General features: G+C 42.3%; 1 protein-coding gene across 1 annotated transcript in view; it reads right to left on the bottom strand.

Annotated features, from left to right (window-relative positions):
• The window catches only part of dync2h1 (dynein cytoplasmic 2 heavy chain 1), a 557,731-nt gene that overhangs the window by 112,569 nt on the left and 422,155 nt on the right, over positions 1 to 23,007 (bottom strand). Inside the window, 3 exon segments of the mRNA XM_080731168.1 lie at positions 11,845 to 11,949; positions 14,264 to 14,493; positions 17,082 to 17,157. Of these exon segments, the coding sequence (XP_080587294.1) occupies positions 11,845 to 11,949; positions 14,264 to 14,493; positions 17,082 to 17,157 (411 nt within the window).

The raw sequence follows: 23,007 nt of genomic DNA on the forward strand, positions 1-23,007 counted from the left end.
TACCACTCTCCTTTCAACAACAAAGAGAAGAAAAATTTGTAAATAGTAAAAATAGTAAAAAGATTCACGGGCACTGGGGCCAAAAGTTCTCCTCTGCCTACAAAATGATGTCAGACTTAACAGCCCCATATAGTTGCATTAGCAAATATTTTCTCAACTATTACACAATTAAATTGTGATAAAGTAGCGGCCATTGTGTTAACTCCCCCTTTAACTATATAGCATCACAGTCAGTCAGTGGTGTGATATGGATTTTAGAAGTGTGGGTCTTGTGTGCATCCAGCAAATTAAGTGTGGGCTCGCTGAGCCCACGCGAGCCCATGGCATCTCACCCCTGCAGTCAGTGTAACCACTTTAACGCTATATAAATTGTCTATTTGAAGAAAAAAAAGCGGGGGAAAAAAGCATTACACGTGCACACACACATACACATGTTGGCACGCGCGCGCACAGGGTTCCGTTGTAAGACATGGCAGGTAATTCCTTCTAAGTGGAGGTATTTATTCTAAAATAGCAGCCTGCAGGCCCATTCAACATCCACTGTTAACAACTCCCAAGGGTGCAGGTGACTGACTGACTGAGTGTGTGTGTAAGTGTGTGCGTGGGTACGTGCGTACGTGCATGCGTGCATGTGTGTAAGCCAGCAGAAGTGTGGTTAGTGCCCACAGCCTTCAGGTAGTGACAGGTATTCCACAAGGAGGGAGGGAGGGAGAGAGAGAGAGAGAGAGAGAGAGAGAGAGAGAGAGAGAGAGAGAGAGAGAGAGAGAGAGAGAGAGAGAGAGAGAGATGACAGTGACAAACGACACCAGGGAGCATAAGCGAGACACACTGAACTAGGGAAGGGGGAGATATGCCACACACACACACACACACACACACACACACACACACACACACACACACACACACACACACACACACACACCACTATTAGATAGAGAGAGAGAGAGAGAGAGAGAGAGAGAGTTCTTGTGGGAGTTTAATGAATGAAACCAGGTTGGTGGTTCAGCAGATCATATCTGTGCTCAGTGTGAACGGGCTTAAACACATTAACACTCACACTGGGAGGCTTTGCACAAGCTGTGCGTGCGTGCGTGCGTGCCAGATACAACTGCTGCAGTAAAGGCTAGGGGTGTAACTATATAGTAACTGAATCGAAAAATTCTATTTTAATTTGCAATGATCTACTATATCGATATGCAAAAGCATACATCGTACGGTTTGATTGATTGAAGACTTTATTAGAAGTTTGCATAGAAAAAAGTACAGTTTCATGACGGTACAGTTCACTGGTACAAGGTCAACCAAAAGGAGATCCTAGGAAAGCACTTGGCTTATTTACAGGTTTTGGCTTTGTATCGTATCGGTATGGTTTTACAATGCAGATAGTCAGTATCGAATCATTCTGCAGTGAAAATAATTGATTGTATTGAAACTAAGTATTTGTGTCCCAATCTCACTGAGAGCCAGTCATCTCGGAAAGTACAGCTTTAGACAGGGACTGAAAATACTTTTTTTTTTTTTTTTCACTAAAATGTGATAAAGCCACTAAAGCATTTCATAAATTTCAGGCTACATTTCACTTAAACGCCAGAGCTTAACTCTGCATGTAAATAAGACTTTTTTTAATTAATGTGAGAGATCGTCAGGTCATTTGCAGGTTAGATATTTATTTAAAACTTGAATATCTCAAAAGTAGTATTTCAGCATGGCATCATTCTATAAGCCATATCTTCAAAACTGTTGGGTCAATCTCCACAACCAATATATCATTTTGTAGCTATGATCCCCAGCTTTCAAATGAAATGAAAAAATGAAAATGAATAAAAATCCAATGACTGGATCCCAGCCAAATTGGGACACATTTGTGCTTTTTTATTTAGCAATATTAAAGGAGTAGTTCACCCCCAAAATGACTTTTTTTCTATTGATTAGTCATGCCATGGAGACTAGAGTTCAATAATATTTTTTGGTTTTTATCACATTCCTAAGACAAAAATGTTATTCGAGTAAATTTACCCCCATTGATTCTGGATGGGACCCGTTTCGAAACGGGTCCCCATCCGGAACGAATGGGGGTAAATTTATTGTTATCACATTTTTGTCTAAGGAATGTGACAAAAAACTAAAAATATTATTTTACTCTAGTCTCCATGGCATGACTAATCAATAGAAAAAAAGTCATTTTGGGGGTGAACTACTCCTTTAAGAGGGAAAATTAAAAAGAGGGGTCTAATTACTTTTCCATTCCATATAGCTACTCTTGGTCTATTGATAAATGTGTGTAATCTCTGTGTTCATGTCAAGGTGCGGGTTTGTCCATGTGTGTTGAAATATAACGTCCATGTATTTGCTAGATAATCACAGTGTTTACTTATTTATATCCATAATAGATTGTTCCCTTAAAAACATGCACTATTGACACATTTCACACAGATTTGATTTCTTTGCTAAATAGTTAGTATATGAATTTTAAATCATTGATTCGAATTGTATCGTATCACCATGAATGAACCAATACCGTCCATGTATCATATCATCAACCATATATTGTGATGTGTATCAAATCGTTGGTTAAAATGTATTGTTGCACCCCTAGTAAAGGCCCATTTGTGCTGAATGTCAACTCATTTGATGCCCATGACGTGCCAACGTGTCAAACTCTTTCATGTCTCTGTGTGGCCATGACGCGCTTGACGCGTGGTACAGTACAGGGACGTGCTGGCCATTGGGAAAAGCGGGACTCCCGAACTCCCGAAAGGCTGGTCCATTCCTGGCCGGTCCAGGCCGGTCCATTCCCGGCCGGAATATAACTCATGTAATTGGCCCACTGGCTTGTCTCTCATGAACTGAAATGGACAATCTTTGAGTAGCAGCAGCGCTATAGAGAGAGATCTCTCTCTATAGCACTGAGTAGCAGTCTCTCTATCATCTGATTACTGGCCCACTACTCCTTCTACTCCTTCTACTCCTTGACTACTCCTGGATGGTCTACATACAACATCATTAGACTCTCTTTGTACCAGAAAAAACTATGAGACCTAAAATCACAGTAACCGTTCATTGGTTAGTATTTTGGGCCTTGCGGCGCGTCCGGAAGGCGAAAGAATCTGGTGCGTGGCACTGAGGGCCTCTCCAACTCCTTTTCCCTGGCTGAATCAGGGGCCCAGTACGTCCCTGGTACAGTAAACTATATTAATCTGTAGCTACTGTACAAGGCTACCGTGGTGAAGAGAAACACTCCAATTCCCGAAATGCAGCGGGATATCACGTGACCGGGAAATCCTGTTCCCTCGTAGAGAGCAGTGTTATGCTGCTGCACAAAAGTGCATTTACCGCTATCTCATAATCTAACTTTTAAATGACGTTCATGTTTAAAATGCAGCCTTCTCTACCGGCCGTTACAAAAGCACCGATGCCCGCAAACGTAATTTTTCTGTCCGGAGTGAAAGAAAATACTATCGTGAAAAAATCCTGGAGATACTCAGATCACATTTACTCTGATTACTTTTTACATGGAGCTGCAGAAAGAGGTAAAATGGCGGGTAATCTTGTAGAGCAGGGGTCTTCAACGTTTTCAGGCCAGGGACCCCCAAACTGACCGGAAGATGGAGCAGGGACCCCCTACCTCGGGGTGTGTGTGTGTGGCCACTTGTACATGCATATTTTAAACATGCATGTACAAGTGGACGTACCTTATTAACTGAGAACCGATGTCAATACTATCAATCTGTCAACTGCACAATAATCATGTATACAAGCTATTCAAAAGAGACAGAATCATGTTTTTTTATATTTAAAGACAAATTGCTTTCTCCAACGATTTCGAGGACCCCCTGCAGTATCCCCACGGACCCCCTAGGGATTGCGGACCCCCTGTTGAAGACCCCTGTTGAGTGCTTGTAGATCTGCTATTTTTGAAAAGTCATGACAATGTGTGCAAATCTTTGAATATACAGTATGTATTTTTTAAGCAAACATTTGTAACTCAAATTTTTGCTTCTGGGGGATCCCCGGAACAAAATATTTTGAGATGGGGGTCCGTGGCCAAATACATATCATTGTGGTGGTCCTTCACATGAAAAGGTTTGTGCACCACTGACATAGAAACATAGGTTTTTCCAAAAAATTTAAATATTCAAAGACTTGAATATAGCAGATCTACAAGCAAAATAGCAGATATGCAAGCTCACAGCGTGAGCTTGCATATCTGCTATTTTTCAATAGTTAGAACCAAAAGTACCCAGGGCCCATAATTTGGTGCGACACCCCTGCCTGTGCTCTCTTCATCGCAGCCTATTCTTCCATCCAGCTCTCTCCATCTTGCGGCTGCACTCTCGATGGGGCTCTAAGCTCTTGTTATCACTGCACTGCAGGCTGGCCAGGTAATCTCTGCACCTCTCTCTCTCTCTCTCTCTCTCTCTCTCTCTCTCTCTCTCTCTCTCTCTCTCTCTCTCTCTCTCTCTCTCTCTCCCTGATCTATAGCATTCATGGACACACTAAAAGGACAAGGGGAGAATACAATAATGCACTTGAGACAGAGAGACAGAGGGAGAGACACACACATACAAACACACTCTCAGATGCACTGTTGCTATGAATTACATCAGCACGCGCAACAGTCCACAGCCACCCCACACACCTGTGCACACGCACATCATTTATTCATGACCATATGAGCATATTTAATGTAGATGGTCTACTCTATGCATGAGTACTGTCCACTGGACAAGCTTTCACTGCAAACGCTGTTTGCAAATAAGGCCATGTGAGAAAGCAAACACGATAGAGAAAAAGATGTTTGGTGTCATTTGGAAATAAAGTTGTAGGGGGAGAGTGGGGTAAACTGAGACACCCCCTGTGTCTAGGCAATGGAACACATTTGTGGTTATGTGACCATTATATTTCAAAGCCCCTTGAACTTCCCACTTGCCATGAAGGAGAGGATCTGATAGTGGAAAACATTTTTTCTTTCACAAAAATATGTAAAAGTACATTTTCTTGCTGTCAACATAATCAGCTGTTGTGTCTAAGCAAATTGATTCAGGGAGAATATTTTAAATCATATCATTTTATATCATACATGTTAATGATTCATAAAGTGGATCACTTTACCCCCTTGATTTCTCTGGTCTGTCTCAGTTTACCCTGGTGCTGGGGTAACGTGAAACACAAGACCACTTTTTTTTTTTTAAACAATCATATTTTCACTGCCTTTTTTCTTGAATACATTCTGATAACTTCTATTGTTAGGAAACATCCTAAATTACTGGGAAATGTGTAAATATTTACTGATATATATTTACTTTTAGTTCGCCTAGAGGGGAGCAAATGTAAGAAGTGTCTCAGTTTACCCCACTCTCCCCCTATTTGTGTTTGTATCCACCTGTTTCCGCGGGTTTACTGGAGATTATTTGGACCTGTTTGGACCACACTTCCGGTTTAACAGCAGACATACAAGCTCACGTCGCGTCGCAGATGAAACTCGTTGTGAGCTTGTAAATCACACTCGGCTGCGGCGCCGGAAGCTCGGTACAGCGTCTGCGCAATGCACTATGGGGTGTTGGAAACTCGTGGATACGCTGTGGCTCTGAAGGAGGCTAGCAGTATATATGAGAGAGAGAGAGAGAGAGAGAGAGAAAATGGTGTAATGAAAACAGTATTGTACACAAGCAGCAAACGTGACATGAAGCGTCACATTTTTACAGCTTGGCGCCATTAAGCGTGTTCAGGTTTTGCTACTGCATGGGTAAAATAAGCTCTCTCTCTCTCCACCCCCTATCACTTTCTCTCTCAATGATCGTCAGCTTTGGTCTGACGTCACATAGTCTCGCGTGGCCAGACTGTTGACTCTGCGATTTGCAAATGCTCCCGTCATACAGTCTGGAATAACGTAAGAAGAACGATGAGTACCCGGTTAAAGCGGAAGTGAAGCCTCCTCCTCACTTCCGTTTCCGTCTCACATTGCGCGCATTTATCATTACATAAATAAAAATCATCTAAGCATATTTAGCTTGCTGGTTGGCAGAAAAGTAATTTTAAAATATATTTTCTTGAACGGAAATGCCAGCTTCCATTACTCGCCGTTCAGGAGCTGTAGTTCCAGACTCTATATAGCTTTCGGAGATTGTGGAATAGTTTGAATGGCTGCACGAGACTAGACGTCACGTAACATAAAACAATTGCCTAATATCCGTATCTGCCCCCAAAATCAAGTAGTGGTCAGGCTCTAATACACTCACACACACACACACTCTCTCACACACCGTGTGGTCTCGATAGAGCAGATATAAGTGCCGTGTCATACACCATGTCCAGGCCATTTCCTTTCACAGTCTGGCAAAGGCAATCATCTCTGTAATTGAAACCGCCATTAAGAAGTTAATTGTCTTTCTTTAACAGAAGGTACGAGAGAGAGCGGCGCAAAATAGCTGCCAAATGCGGAACGCCAAATTAGGGCTGTTTAATTAGTTCACAAGAGCAGCCTGTGATGGCTGACAGAAAAATATATATTTTTTTCGTATAATAAAGCATTCCACTAAGGTTTTAAGGTCACAGTTAGCTCGGGACAGCAGTTCTCCTCTGTGATTGCAGGCTGATTCGGGGCTAAACTGTGGCTTGTAGCCCACGGGTGCCAACTGCAATGAATGTGTCGCAGGTCGCGTCTGAGTATCTCTAATTAGCATGCATTAGCGTTTAGCCCTGGACACAGCCTGACACAGTGTAGCTCCCATGGCAGGGGGTCAGGCCGGGACTTTGAGACCGACTTTGCTAGCGTATCGGGACCATTTCCATTCACAGTCTGGCAAAGCAATCATCTAGTGTAATTGAAACGGCAATTAAAACCCATTTAGGCCTAGAATGCTTTAACCAGTGAAAAATAGCAGATATACAAGCTCACAGCGCGGCACCGAGTGCCGCGCTGCGAGCTTGTAGATCTGCTATTTTTGAAAAAAAGTCGTGAAAATGTGTGAAAATCTTTGAATATATGTATTTTCAAAGCGAACGTTTGTAACTCAAATTTTGCTTCTGGGTGGTCCCTGGAACGAAATATTTTGAAATGGGGGTCCGTGGCCAAATAAATATCATTTTGGGGGTCCTTCACATGAAAAGGTTTGAGCACCACTGACATAGTAGTCTCTCAAGAACAGACTAACTGAGCTCCAGTTAAGTGAAAAGGACCTTTTCTTTGACGATGGCTGGCCAGATTGCTGACATAGAAACATAGGTTTTTTTTTCCAAAAATCTTAGAAGGATTCAAAAGACACTTATAGAATCGGGTCAAAATTCTAATTTTCACGATTTAAAAAAAATAGCAGATCTACAAGCTCGCAGCTGTGAGCTTGTATATCTGCTATTTTTTTTTATATTTAAAGCATAAAATATTGTGTCATAATGTGTTCAGGCCTAAATGGGTTAAGGCTTTGATTGCCTTTCTTTAGTGGAGAGTAAAAGAGAGCGGCGCGCCACCAAATAGCTGCCAAAAGTGGGAATGCTGAATTAGGAGAGCGACCACGCTTAATTAGTTCACGGGAGCAGTCCGCACTGCTGACAGAAAAGTCTGTGCACGTTTGTTTTGTGTTCTATTTTTTTTTTTGGGGGGGGGGGGGGGGCACGACTACTGGGTTTGAGGTCATGGTTTATCTAAGGACAGCATTTCTCCTCTTCGTTTGCAGGTTGTTCCAGGGCTAAACTGTCGCCTGTAGCCCCGGGGTGCCAGCTGCAATAAACTTGTCGCAGGGTCAAGCCGGAGTCTCTCTAATTAGCACATATTAGCATTTAGCCCTGGACACAGCCTGACACATTGTATCTCCCGTGGCAGGGTCAGGGCAAGCTGTGAGACTTGTGTTGACTTTTATGCGTGTGTACTGTGTGTGTGTGTGTGTGTGTGTGTGTGTGTGTGTGTGTGTGTGTGTGTGTGTGTGTGTGTGTGTGTGTGTGTGTGTGTGTGTGTGTGTGTGGACAGGGAAATACTACTTTGTGGGGACCTCATGTCCCCACAAAGATAGTACAATCGGAGGAAAAAAACAAGTGGGGACAAATTAATAGGTCCCCACAAGCTGTTTAGGGGTTAGGTTAAGGGTTAGGGTTAGGGTTAGGGTTAGGTTTAAAAATGAATGCAATGTCCCCACAAAGTAGCAATTGCAAACCTGTGTGTGTGTGTGTGTGTGTGTGTGTGTGTGTGTGTGTGTGTGTGTGTGTGTGTGTGTGTGTGTGTGTGTGTGTGTGTGTGTGTGTGTGTGTGTGTGTGCGTGCGTGCGTGCGTGTGTGCCGGTATGTGGCTGCCTGCGTGCGTGCGTGTGTGCATTCTTATATTCCTATGCTATGCTGAATGTCCCTACAACTATAGTAGTAGTTGAGAAAGTGTGAATCAATGGAATAATCACTGATAAAAAATAACCAACAGTTGCAGCTCTAGTTGCCAATTTGCATTGTCTTGCCGTAGCGGCAAAGCTGTCGCCTATCTGTGTCTTGTTTGAAGGGCCCGTGAGCGGGTTCAAATCTGACACCCATCTCCTCTCGCATGTCTCTTCTGTCTTCTCTCTCTCTGCCCTAGATTTCCTGTCGCTCTAAACTGAAATGGAGACCAAAAAAATCCCCAAATAAATCTAAAACTAACCGAATAAAAAGTGTGCAACTGTGACCCATAATTCAATGGGGCGATAAAAAGAGGGGAGAAGAAGAGCGACAATTGTTTTGTCAGCACTTATCCGACCTCTCCCCTCGCGCGCGCGAGTGTGTGTGTGTGTACGTGCGTGTGTGTATGTTTATCGACTGACTAGTTTAAACAGCGTCTTTGATGTGAGGAATGTTCTGCCATCAGCACATTGTCAAATACCCCCTTCCACCCTGCACATGAGCGTGCACTCGCACACGCTCAAAAACATATCAACACACACACACGCACGCACGCACGCACGCACACGCACGCACGCACGCACGTGCGCTTTCTTCTCAAGGGTACAGTATCAGTATGCTGGCAGAAGTCATTTCATTATGGTGTAATTTCATTTTGTCTCATACAGACTACAGAGCGCTGTCAGCTAGTCTCGCTCCAAGAACGTGGGTTGACCCTGTTACCAGACACAAGTGCACATGATAGAAAAGGCTGAAACAAACAAATAAAATAAACACGTTTGAGGCTATTTTTGTCCCAGGAAGATGGGGTAAGTGCTATCCCCAAGCACTTCACATACAATTCATTCTCCACCTCTAAAGGACAACTTTGTGTTTTTACAACAAGGGTTCATATTTGAGATAGTCATCTATGAAAAGAACATTTTGAAAATCGCTAAACAAAGGGTAGTTATTAAATGTAGTATATCAAATAATGTAATATTAAAATATGTTTTCACATAGGATCAAAGGTTATATGATCATGATTCACCTCCATCCTGGATGGCTTGGTTCGAGGCTTAACATAATTGTTATAAATATATTTGTAAAAGTCTATGGCGAAAATGAATGGGGAATATTAAGTGACCCCAGGAATCCACTTCCGCTGCGACGCTCTATGGCCTCGCTCATTTTGATTGGATTTCGCAGCACCAATAAGGGCCCAGTATACAAATGTGGGGCGGGTTTATCACCGGAGGATTTCTTCCATCAGAGTGATTTTCCTTATCACTGCGGAGATATATGTTTATTTGATGTTTTTGCATAGTATTGTATATCATTTGGACGTTCCCGTTTGCCCCATTTTTCCCGGCGGCGCGATGCCAATTGTACGTTCTTTGGCTCGTTCTTTTGTACCTTGTTTTGATGTCTGTAAACTGATGAGGGGTCGCGCGGGTGTGTACCGTAGAGACAGCTCCCGTAAAAGTGCTCTCAAAAACCCACTGGACGTTAGCATCAATGGAGTAACAAAACACTTCCTTGTTATTTTCTCTGGATCTATTGCTCTGTAGCGATTGAGCTATCTTGACGGACGGTAGCCTATACCGTGGCCATTTCACATTAATTCTTGCATGAGGCTGCCCTCTACTGCTAGTATAGCCAAAGTACACCTATTTAAGGAGAAAAGAAAATAATAATGATGAAAAAAATTAATACATCTTTGTCTATAACATCGCAAAGGTAAGGTGCTTTTGCTGGCACAAAACCCAATAAATAAATAACAACATCTGGCAGTAAAACTGTTAAGATGAATTGAGTACAAAGGATTCCAATGGAAACAAGCGTGACCAAGAGGCAGTTCATGTATTCTTTGTATTTCTCAACAGAATGTGTACATTCTGCACTATGACAGTTTTTGTGAAACTATTTGAAATCCTCAAACCAGCAAAAAAAGATTTTAGGTTCAAAATCAGTAAAGTGTTCCTTATTTCTGAGTGTGACCCCACGTTACTAGATCTTGCCCGCAACTTGTTGGAGCTGCTGTAATAATTAATTCAATAATAATTGACCTGTGTCTGACAACAATGGACTTTTAATCCATCCAATATTGTAACTATGGTGGATCATGTTGAAGTCTTACAGAACCCATCTGCTACTCTGTTGTGTCTACTGATAGACTGGTGTAATGAAAACAGTATGGTGGATTTTCCAAACCCGGTGCCACTGGCGTCGCGACGCTAGACAAATATGTGCATAATAGAGACAGAGAGAGAGAAACAGAGATAATTTTGATGCATTTATATATTCTTGCTCTCTCTCTCTCTCTCTTGAGGCTTTGGCAATATTAATAACGTTCATGCCATGTTGAATTAAAACAGATGATGAGAGAGCGAGAGAGAGAGAGAGAGAGAGAAAGAGAGAGAGAGAGAGAGAAAGAGAGAGAGAGAGAGAGAGAGAGAGACGCCCAATTAATTTATCTAGCTGGTACATTACCAACAGCTTGCCGTGGTTCTCTCAGTTCTGCGTTTAATCTGCCAAAGCTCTTAACTCAATTAAAGTGGCAAACAGAGAGCAAAAGGGAGCACTTTGATAACCACATTTTTGATCATCAAAGTGCTGTTTGTGGAAGATCCATATCAGCGTCAAAACATCAAAACAAGTGTTACTCGGGGACCATGTGTCATTTAGAAATGGCTCACGATTGTGTGTGCGTGCGTGCGTGCATGCGTGCGTGTGTGTGTGCGTGTGTGTGTGCGTAGCGGCATCACGGGGGGGGGGGCTTAATTATTTTATACTTTAGCTATTGAACAATAGTAGATATACCGGTACAAGCTCACAGCGAGCTTGTAGATCTGCTATTTTTGAAAAGTCGTGAGAATGTGTGCAAAACCTTTTGTAGGCCTATTTTTTATGCGAACATTTGTAACTCAAATTTTGCTTCTGGGGGGGTCCCTGGAACTAAATATTTTGAGATGGGGGTCCGTGGCCAAATACTTATCATTTTGGGGGTCCCTCACATGAAAAGGTTTGAGCACCACTAACATAGAAACTATAGGTTTTTCAAAAAAAAAAACTTTGAAATTTGAAACATTCAAAGACTTTTCAAACTTTTTCAAAAACAGCAGATCTACAAGCTCACAGCGCGGCACTCGGTGCCGTATATCTTAGCTTATATATCTGCTATTTCTCAATAGTTAAAGCACAAAATGTGAGTGAATCCTTGTACCCAGGGCCCAGAATTTGGTGCGAAATCCCTGTGTGTGAGGGGTGTGTGTGTGTGTGTGTGTGTGTGTGTGTGTGTGTGTGTGTGTGTGTGTGTGTGTGTGTGTGTGTGTGTGTGTGTGTGTGTGTGCTTGTGTGTGTGTGTGTACCTGGGAACTGATGATTCTCTGGGAGGATCTCTCTATGTGTGTGTGTGTGTGTGTGTGTGTGTGTGTGTGTGTGTGTGTGTGTGTGTGTGTGTGTGTGTGTGTGTGTGTGTGTGTGTGTGTGTGTGTGTGTGTGTACCTGGGAACTGATGATTCTCTGGGAGGATCTCTCTATGTTGGCAGGCAGACCAAAGAACGCAGGGCTGTCATCTTCAGGCAGGTTCTCTATCACACTGCGGTAGTCCTGTCAACACAAGCATACATCTTATGGTCCGGTTTATTTTACCTTTTGTAAAACAGCAATCGCCATGGATATACATGATGGGTGGTTTTATTTTGTAGTGATCCAGAGTTCCCGACTAGGGATGGAGCCCTAAACAAGGGTAGCTCGATAACCCGATAACAGATTTATTGAGTACCCAGTATCAATAAGCTTTGGGCTTATCAAGCTTGTTATCGAGCATAGCGGCCAATGATATCATGTTTAAACAATCAAGACAAGAGGCGATCAAGAAATTATTTAACTCTTATTGCATACTGATTAATGATTGTTTTAATGATATTTAATGATAATATTTGTTACTTTTGTCAATTGTCATCTTCATAGATGGTCAGAAAGGTGTGTTTTACGGCTATACCAGCATTTTTGCTGCCAATGAGCGCATGTGAAAACAAAACTTCCAGTACGTTATGCTAATTAGTTTTTGCAGGAAAAAATCCGGAACTGTAATAAAAACTTGCTCTAAGTTACATGTTGATTTGAGTATGTTACCGATTCCCACCAACACTTCACGTGTTGCCCTTTTTCCTTTCTTCAACAAATTTGCGTGCGTCATTTATTTAATCAGGCTGACATTCACACATGAGTGAATGTGTTGTTCACATCAAGGAGAAATTGGTGACATTTTCAGACTCCCATTTACACATTTACTTCCACACAGAAAGGAGTAGAAGTGTGTGCGTGCGTACTTTAATTATTAAATGTCAAATCAAGTATGGGAGAAACTGAGAAAAACACATTGTGAGGACGATTTTCCTGGACCTCAGAGACGGTGCTTCAAATTAGGAAAAGATTCACGCTGGGTCTAGGTGGTAAGATTAGGCATTTATTTGTTTTATTTTTTTAATATAGTTTTTTGACTGCAGCTTTAGCACCCACACTACACAACACTACACCACACCACATAAAAATATCTACATTTTACATTACACAAAAGCACCCCTATCGGTAAGAAACAAATTGACCCTTTTAACTGTGATTATAATACAAATATAAGTTTGTATTACAACTATCCTAATTATAATACACTATAATTGACAATGACTGTGAATATAATACACTATAAAGTATTAATATATTACTATGATAATTATAATAAACTACAATAGATTATAATAGTGGCTATAACAAAACAGAATCTATTATCATGTATTACAACTATATCCTGGTGGTCTAAATGAAAAGGCAGTGAGTGATCAGACATTATTAAGTGTTTGGCCCTGTTTGGCCTAGCTCGGACCTACTCTAGATTGGATATTTTTTTACTACCACGTTTAGTACCACTTTCACACCACTCTACCCAGGTCCATGTAGTGGAAAACCTGGCACAAGTGGGCGGTGTGGAGTGGTGTGGTGTGGTGTGGTGTGGTGTGGTGTGGTGTGGTGTGGTGTGGTGTGGTTGTGGTGTGGTGTGGTGTGGTGTCGGGCCATGTCAGTGGAAACGGGGCTTTAGAGGTTAGGTTGGGTTTGGAGGAGTAATGCCTGATTTTATATTCATAATGCCATTCATATGCATTCGTCCTAAAATGTTCATCTACTGCATAGTACTGTGTTCTATCCGTCTGTCATTCAATGTTATATGAGATACTTCAATGGTTTCCTATGGAAATAAGTCTTTTCTAGGATCTCCTTTTAGTAGACCTTGTACCAGTGAACTGTACCGTCATGAAATTGTACCTTTTCCTATGCAAACTTCTAATAAAGTTTTCAATCAATAAAAAATTGGCCTAGCTCAGACTTACTCTAGATTGGATACTTTTTACCACGTTTAGTACCACTTTCACACCACTCTACCCAGGTCCTTGTAGTGGAAAACCCGGCACAAGTGGCCAGTGTGGAGTGGTGTGGTGTTGGGCCATGTCAGTGGAAAAGGGGCTTTAAAGGTTTGGTTGGGTTTGGAGGAGTTATGTCTGATTTTATATTCATAATACCATTCATATCATTACTGTCGGGCAGAAACCTCGTATCTCCAAGTTTCAAATGTATACGTATTTTGGTAAAGCAAAGCCCTGCTTCATCATACAAGACTGTCCCACGAAACTAGTGAAAACAGCAGATCTACAAGCACACAACGCCTCGCAACGCGAGGCGTTGTGTGCTTGTAGATCTGCTGTTTTCGCTAGTTTAGTACATTTTATTTATGATAAATACAAAACGAACGGTTTTGGACATACAAGGTTTCCACCCGACAACGACGATATGCATTCGTCCTAAAATGTTCATGTCCTCACAAGTATTGTAACACAAACATGTGTGTGTGTGCGTGCGCGTGTCCTACCAGTATAGAGCAGGAGCTGGGCAGGCTGATCTGTGCGGGGAAAGGGTAATCACCTCCCCTGGTCCTCCTCTGTCCAGCCGAGGAGGAGGAGGGGGAGAGGAGGCGCGAGGAGAAGAACTGCTCCAAGTAGGAGCGCAGGATGCGCAGGTCTGACGGATTGTCGATGCGACCCCCGTAGATGGCGCTCTCGAGCAGGCCGTGGACAAACTCCCACTGGAAGGACTTGCCACCTAGACACCAATACACACACACACGCACGCACGCACGCACGCACGCACGCACGCACGCACGCACGCACGCACGCACGCACGCACGCACGCACGCACACACACACACACACACACACACACACACACACACACACACACACACACACACACACACACTTAACATTTATTTTACATTGTGTTTTACAACTGTTTTTTCTTTCTTTCTTTTCTGCATAGTACTGTGTTTTATTTTTTTAGGTATATTTTAGTTGACCTTGTACCAGTGAACTGTACTGTCATGAAACTGTACATTTTCCTATGCAAACTTCTAATAAAGACATCAATCTATCAGTCAACACAAACACACAGACGCACGCACACACACACACACACACACACACACACACACACACACACACACACACACACACACACACACACACACACACACACACACACACACACACACACACACACACACACACACACACACGCACATGCACTAAAAGCGCTGGTTGAATAGCAGCTGAACCCAACCATCTTATCAGTGGAGTTGTTGCGGGTTCCTTTTACAGTCCACATGTTATTCTTTGCTTTGCTTGCTGCCTAGCACGTTCAAATTGTATGAAGGTATTTATTATTTAACCTACAGGTATGTTTCTGTATGTCTCTGCTATCCAGTCCTGGACGTACAAAGTCTCCACCCAACAGGGACGTTATGTAGGCATGCCACGATTTATGAAACAATCGATTTAAATCAATAGTCCGTAGGATAATGACCAGATTTTAGTTGAATCGTTCACTTTCTCATACAAGCGTGAAAATTGGTACACTTGTACAGTTTGGGGCCCTGAACATTTTCAGATATGGAGCCATCGCAAAAACGCCCCCTGGTGGCGATGGCGGCCATTTTACTTTCCGCCATTACCAATTAATGTATTTTACATCATAACTCCTGAACTAAACATGATAATACCGAATATATGAGGTCTAGACCTATGTTTTGATGGTCAAGGATTCCATTGATATCATGTACAACATCATAAACTGTTCAGGTGAATAGTTAATGGTCATTTCGGTGATGTTTTGAGGTAGTCTGCTGGGTTTTGTTCGAACATTTTTCACTTTTTCATAAAAGTATGACATTTGGTACACTTGTACAGTTTGGGACCCTGAACATTGTCAGATATGGAGCCATCGCAAAAACGCCCCCTGGTGGCCATGGCGGACATTTTAATATCCGCCATTACCAGATAATATATTTTGCGTCTTATCTCCTGAACCATACATAATAATACAGAATATGTGATTTCTACACCTATGTTTTGATGGTCAATGATTCCATACAATTAAAACAGGGGACGATTCGAATCGATAAAAAAAAAGAAAAAAAAACATTCTTCTTTTTTTCACTGCACTGTCAATCTATTCTAAGATAGACGTTTTTAACCCTAGTAGCTTGGTTCTAAACAATAAGAAAGCATGTTTACAATTGTTGCACAGACATTAAGTACTTTTACATGAAAAGTATGCTACTTTTGCAATGTAGTTAAATAAATGTTATGAAAATGTAGTACATATTAGATTAATAGCTTTGGGGGGGGGGGGGGTTTAAGAGAAATAATAAATAAAAAAATACATATTTGTTGGTCTTTTCTGTGGAAAAAAAATTGTGTTAAAAGAATTGTGAATTGTGAATCATGATTCAAATACTATTGTGAGTTGAGTGAATAGTGGCATGCCTAACGTTATGTGACTGTTCACCCTATTGCGTGTTGACAAGGGTTCATGTCATTTACTGCGATATCACACATCATTATCTGCTAAATGCCTCCATTACACAGTATATTACTGTAAATTGTATGCAGAACATGACCTGCAAGAGACTAACGGAGGGATGGCTGATCAACGATTCTGCATTACGGCGAGGGAACCAGGGACGTGCTGGGCCTCTGATTCAGCCCGGGAAAAAAGAGTTGCAGAGGCCCTCATTGCGTGCTATAGAGAGAGATCTCTCTCCATAGCACTGCTGCTACTCAAAGATTTGCCATTTCAGATCATGACAAGTGACAAGCCAGTGGGCCAATTACTGTACATGAGTTATATTTCGTCGTTGTCGGGCGGAAACCTTGTACGTCCAAAATTCATCATTTTAAAAATGATTTAAACTAGTGAAAACAGCCGATCTACAAGCACACAACGCCTCGCACCGCGAGGCGTTGTGTGCTTGTAGATCTGCTGTTTTCACTACTTTTGTGCAACAGCCTTGTATGATGAAGCAGGGCTTTGCTTTTGAAACTTGAAACTTGGAGATAAGAGGTTTCTGCCCGACAGTGAAGATTTACTTTGTTGGCCGCCCAGCCCCCAAAATGGAACAAAGGCCGACATTTTATTTTTATTTTTTTCCTAATGGCCGGCCTGGACCGGCCGGGAATGAACCGGCCGTTCGGGATTTGTCCCGCTTTTCCCAATGACCAGCACGTCCCTGGAGGGAACAGAAAAGAACATAATGCAACGCTACATAATGCAATACAATGCTAATGCCACTATAAAAAAGGCTATTTGAACAGTGCAGCAGTGTGATGTTGTGTAGCAGCCGTCTTACAAACCTTCAAACAGCCTGTCTATGATCTCAAAGCCAGCGCGCAGATCAGACAGAGAGAACTCATAGAACTTGGTCCAGCCCTGGAGGGAGACGAACAACACACAAAGAAATGCATACATGTAAGAGAACGACATTAAAAAGACATGACTGTACATTTGCTGTGCGTCAGTTAGCATATTGTATACCAATGGCCTTTATTCCAAGGGCATGATAACGCATGTAGTGTACACACACACAAACACAAACGAATGCACCCACATATCTATTGTGTCTTGATCCATTTAGGCCTAGACTTATTTAATGCTTTAACTATTGAAAAATAACAGATATACAAGCTCACAGCGCTGCACTGAGTGCCACGCTGCAAGCTTGTAGATCTGCTATTTTTTGAAAAAGTCATGAAAATGTGTGCAAATGTTTGAATATGTTTTTAAAGTGAACGTTTGTAACTAAAGTTTTGCTTCTGGGGGGTCCCTGGAACTAAATATTTTGAGATGGGGGTCCATGGCCAAATACATATAATTTTGTGGGTCCTTCACATGAAAACGTTTGAGAACCACTGACACAGAAACAACCTTAGAAGGATTCAAAGGACACTTATAGAAACTGGTCAAAATGTGGTCAAAATTCAAATTTTCACAATATTTCAAAAATAGCTCGCAGCTGTGAGCTTGTAGATCTGCTATAGTTAAAGCACAACATAATAATACACAACAATGCGTGCACAGTCTAAATGTTAAACTGCTTTATCTCCCAATCAGCTGAGGCTCCCACTTGCGTCCCTCATAGTGTATGCTAATCCACTACATGTATCATCCATGCATGGATATTAATAACAAGGTTATTAACAGCAGTGGATTATACTGGATGGCAACTAATATATGTATTACGTATCACAGTGATTCTCAAAGTTAGCTCTGGGGACCCCAAGAGGCCCTTGAGGAGGTTCCTTGGGGTCCCCAGCAAAATGAGGAACAGTCTAACCATTTACAGTAAGCCCCATTGTAGGCATTATGTATACGTTTAATCACAAATAGCAACGATAGCCAATCTACCAGCTTACAACTAGGGAGCTTGTAGATTGGCATATTTGTGCTACTTTTGATCATTTATGAAACCTTTTTGCATATAATGACATGTGGGTCAGGATCGGTGATGTTAAAGGAGTCATCCAGACCAAAACACATATAGGGTTAAATCTGCCTTTTATCATACCCCTTCATACCTGCTTTAGTCAATTTTTTTCATAGCTGCCCCTGTTGCTAGATTTCGGCTGCCCCTGTTGCTAGATATTGCGGGCTCTCTCATAACTAACACAGTGGATTGTCCTTAGGCTAGTGCGGCCATTTCTTGAGCTTAAAAGTTAGTATTTTTTTTTGGGATTGTGTTTACACAACGTCCTGAGACGAACCACGCCGCTGTTTTGACCTCACAGGCACCCTTACTTGTCAAACAGACCCCTCCCTCCCTCCCTTTCTACCCTCTTCTCTCCCTGCTCTGGTGCAGAGCAGAAGCCGTTTGACAAGTAATGGTGCCTGTGAGGTCAAAACAGCGGTTTGGTTGATCTCAGGACGTTGTGGACAATCCACTGTGTTAGTTATGAGAGAGCCTGCGAAATCTAGCAACAGGGGCAGCCGAAATCTAGCAACAGGGGCAGCTATGAAAAAAATCGACTAAAGCAGGTATGAAGGGGTATGATAAAAGGCAGATTTAACCCTATATGTGTTTTGTACAAAGCAAAAATGTGTTTTATACAAAGCAAACTAACAGCAAGGTACACCACAAATAACAACTATTATTGGAAATTTGGGTGCAGGCGGTTGCAGGTCTATAACCTAGGATTAAGATAATATACTGGATTGTCTAAAAAAACTGAGCTATTTTTGTCCCATAATATAGCTAACCTTCATATATGGTATTCTAGGTTCATTGCACATAAGGTTAAATATGTCATTTTTTAATCTTTTTTTACGGCATGCAATCAATACTTGGCCAGGGCTACTTTTACACAAATGACTTTTTTTTACTTTTCAGGTCAAAGTAAAAAAAAAAAAGAAAAAGAAAAGAAAAAAAAATTGTAAATGAAAGAATTCAAGATGCTTGAAGTCTAGTGTGAAGTTTCCATAGTCAGGAATGGTTTGTCAGTACAATAAAATATATATATATATATTTATTATTTCTCTATTTTCAAGAGATACTGTAATCATCGACATTAAAAAAATAAAAACTATAATAAGAAGAATATAAAACAATTTTTCCACTATGGTGCCTTTTAGACCAAAAGCACCTTGGTTCCAGAACCAGTGTCGGTTCAACTTTCTTGGAACCTTGGTTCGTTCTTGCAAACCGACTTGCGTTTCCACCAGAGTGAACCAGAGCCATTGTCCCCCAGTACAGATGGTGGTTCACTGGGGAAAAAAAACAAGGATTTTGTGGTTCCGGTTCCGAACCAACTTTTACGGTTCGGAACCAACTCCAGTTCTCGGTGGAAAAGCTCACCTCTGGTTCATCCAATAGGAGGGAGAAAGAACCAGAACCGGTTCTTTGCCGGTGGAAAAGGCCCCTATGAGGTGGAACATTCCAGAACCTGAACCATGTTTGGGGGGTTCTGGTTTTGTTTCCATAGCAGACAGCCCGGTTTCAGACAAGGTTTTGGGAACCTCTTTTAGGTCCTGCTCTTGAGGTAGTACTAAACTTTAGTTCTGGGAACCTATGGGCAGGGCCAGTAGTCTGCTCTTTTTTGGGACCTTCCCCAGTAGGTCTGGCTATATGAAAACGTAAGCAGAACTTGGTCCCAGAACTTCACAGGTTCTTGAAAGTTCTTGGCTCTGGAAAGTTCTGGTTCTAGTTCTGGTTCGGCCCTGTAGTGGAAAAGGGGCTTAATTGAGAGTTGAACTGTTTTAATTATATTAAGGGAAAAAAATATGTTCTCCACAATATTAAAATCTGCAACTATCTTTGAGACAGTGAGTAGTGGCTAGTGGTGCTATTACTTTCATCCTGGTGGCAAAGACACCACAGGCAACACTACCATGTTATTACCATGTTATTAGCATGTTATTACAGTGATGGTGGCATGCCAATCCTCGTTAGTATAGTGGTCAGTATCCCCGCCTGTCACGCGGGAGACCGGGGTTCAATTCCCCGACGGGGAGGATAATCTTTATTCTACCACTTTTTCGAGTCACGTGTTCAAATACTGGATTCTGATTGGCTAAATTCCGGAGGTTATGAGAGGACAACTGCCGCAAAGTTGTGTGTCCGAGATCAATGCGCCTCAGTGTACATCCGGGGACTTCAGGAGGTAGTCGGAACACCTTTCCCCCAACCAACAAATGAAGGTCGCAGCGGTCCTATGTTTACTAACGTGCGTACTATCGTCGCCGATTTATTTGGATCCAATGCAATCCGCCAACTTTAAAGCCCCTTTTCTCTGAACCTATGCCTTTCTGGAAGCGAACAGCCTCTATTTACGGCCGGAACGGTGCTTTTAACTGACGTTAGCTTAGCTGTAAGCTAGACGCATGGATTAGTATGGAGTTGGCGCCATCTGTTGGTGAGTAGAAGATGTTGTTGGTGGAACTATCTGCTGTCTCGCGGAAGTTTTATAGGCAATAATGATTGTAACTTAAGATCCTTGCAAGTTACAACTATGTGTTTTCTTTCATGTATAAGGGAAAAAGTGGTAGAAAAGCTATTTACCACTCGGGGTCGGACATTATGCTCTGATAATGTCCTGTGTTAGGGTGTTATCGGACTCGGCTTCGCCTCGTCCGATAACACCCTAACACAGGACATTATCAGAGCATAATGTCCTCTCACTCGGGGTAAATTGCTTACTTGTTTGTGGAACGTTTTTTCCTTCAAAGCTTCAAAGGAGCTTTATTGGCATGAGAAAACACACGTTTACATTGCCAAAGCAAGTTTTAAAATATAATGGGGAATGTATAAACAGTTGGAGGGGGTACATCATTGTGTAAACAGAGCTATGTCACATTAAGTCGTTATGTGTTATTACCATGTTATTAACATGTTATTACCATTCCGGGGCTCAAAATAAAGTCAATGACGGCACTCTATAGCCAAATAATTACCAAAATAATGGCACCATTGTGCTAATTATATTACGGGGAAAAAATATGATCTCCACAATGTTAAAATCTGCAACTGGATGGTGGATGGATGGTGAATGAGTACACGTGGAACCACTGGGGTGACGTCAGAGCCTTTATCTGCTAGCTGCCAGTTAAACATTAAAGTTGGAGATAAGTGGTATTTTTCTAAGGAAAAATAATCATGGCCTGTGATGAAGTGGTTCCTCCATGCACTACTGGAGCTGACTGAAGACTCTTTCATGACCTTGTGAGTAAGATAGATATCAGCCGCTAAGTGGCTTTAAGCATGACTCATGCATGAAGTGCTTGAGTCACATCTGTGACTCACGCGCGTGCATGTGTGTGCGCGTGCGTGTGTGTGTGTGTGTGTGTGTGTGTGCGTGCGTGCGTGCGTGCGTGCGTGCGTGCGTGCGTGCGTGTGTGCAGGGGTGTCGCACCAAATTCTGGGCCCTGGGTACTTTAACTATTGAAAGTCGTCCGTGGTCTTTGAATGTTTCAAATCCTTCTAAGGTTTTTTGAAAAACCATATGTTTCTATGTCAGTGGTGCTCAAACTTTCAAACTTTTTCATGTGAAGGACCCCCAAGATGATATGGATTTGGCCACGGAACCCCATCTCAAAATATTTAATTCCAGGGACCCCCCAGAGGCAAAATTCGAGTTACAAATGTTAGCTTAAAAAATACATATATTCAAAAGATTTGCACACATTTTCATGACTTTTCAAAAATAGCAGATCTACAAGCTCACTCGGTGCCCCGCTGTGAGCTTGTATATCTGCTATTTTTCAATAGCTAAAGTATAAAATAATGAAGGCCCCTCCACCTTGGGCCCTAGTAATTCAGTCCCCCCCCCCCCCCCCTTGTGACACCCCTGTGTGTGTGTGTGTGTGTGTGTGTGTGTGTGTGTGTGTGTGTGTGTGTGTGTGTGTGTGTGTGTGTGAGTGTGTGTGTGTGTGTGTGTGTGTGTGTGTGTGTGTGTGTTTCTCCACTCAGCAGTTATAACCTCTCCAGTGACTCTGTGTGTGTGTGTGGGTGGACAGGGTGGGCGCTGATGGGGGCACACTGTCAACTTATGAGTGTGTGCATGCCTGCGTGTTGTTTCTCCTTTTACTGATTGTGTGCATTTGTGTGTTCAGTAGTTTTGTTTGTGTGTGTGTGTGTGCGCGTGTATGTCTGTGTTCGCTGATTGAGTGCATTTTGAGAATTGCGCATGTTCATCCATGCATTGGAGTGAGTTCACCAATCGAGTGTGTTCATGCACGCGTGCGCACGTGTGTGTGTGTGTGTGTGTGTGTGAGAGTGAACGCGCGTGTGCGCTGCATGTTCATGCATGTGCATATGCTTGCTGAGTGGACATGATTGATGCAACTTGAACAACTCCAGCAGTGTGAAAGTGTGTGGGCGGTCAAGTGTGTGTGTGTGTGTGTGTGTGTGTGTGTGTGTGTGTGTGTGTGTGTGTGTGTGTGTGTGTGTGTGTGTGTGTGTGTGTGCGTGCGTGTGCGTGTGCGTGTGCAATGTGAATGTTTATAAGCCAAGCCTATTAGTGTCTCATCCACTACAATGTTAGTCACTTTTCGGTTCCATTCACCAAACAACAGCAATGTGCGTACCTAATATACTGTGGCTGAGTTGCGGCTTATCACACACACACACACACACACACACACACACACACACACACACACACACACACACACACACACACAAGGAAGGTCTGAACCCATTTAATTGAAGCACAAACAATCATTGCTGCTCCATCATGTTGCAGAAGATTAGGAAGACACTTAAACAATCCTCCTTTATACCTCCCCCTC

Source organism: Nannobrachium achirus (assembly GCF_963921795.1).
Source record: "Nannobrachium achirus genome assembly, chromosome: 8".
Lineage (NCBI taxonomy): Eukaryota > Metazoa > Chordata > Actinopteri > Myctophiformes > Myctophidae > Nannobrachium > Nannobrachium achirus.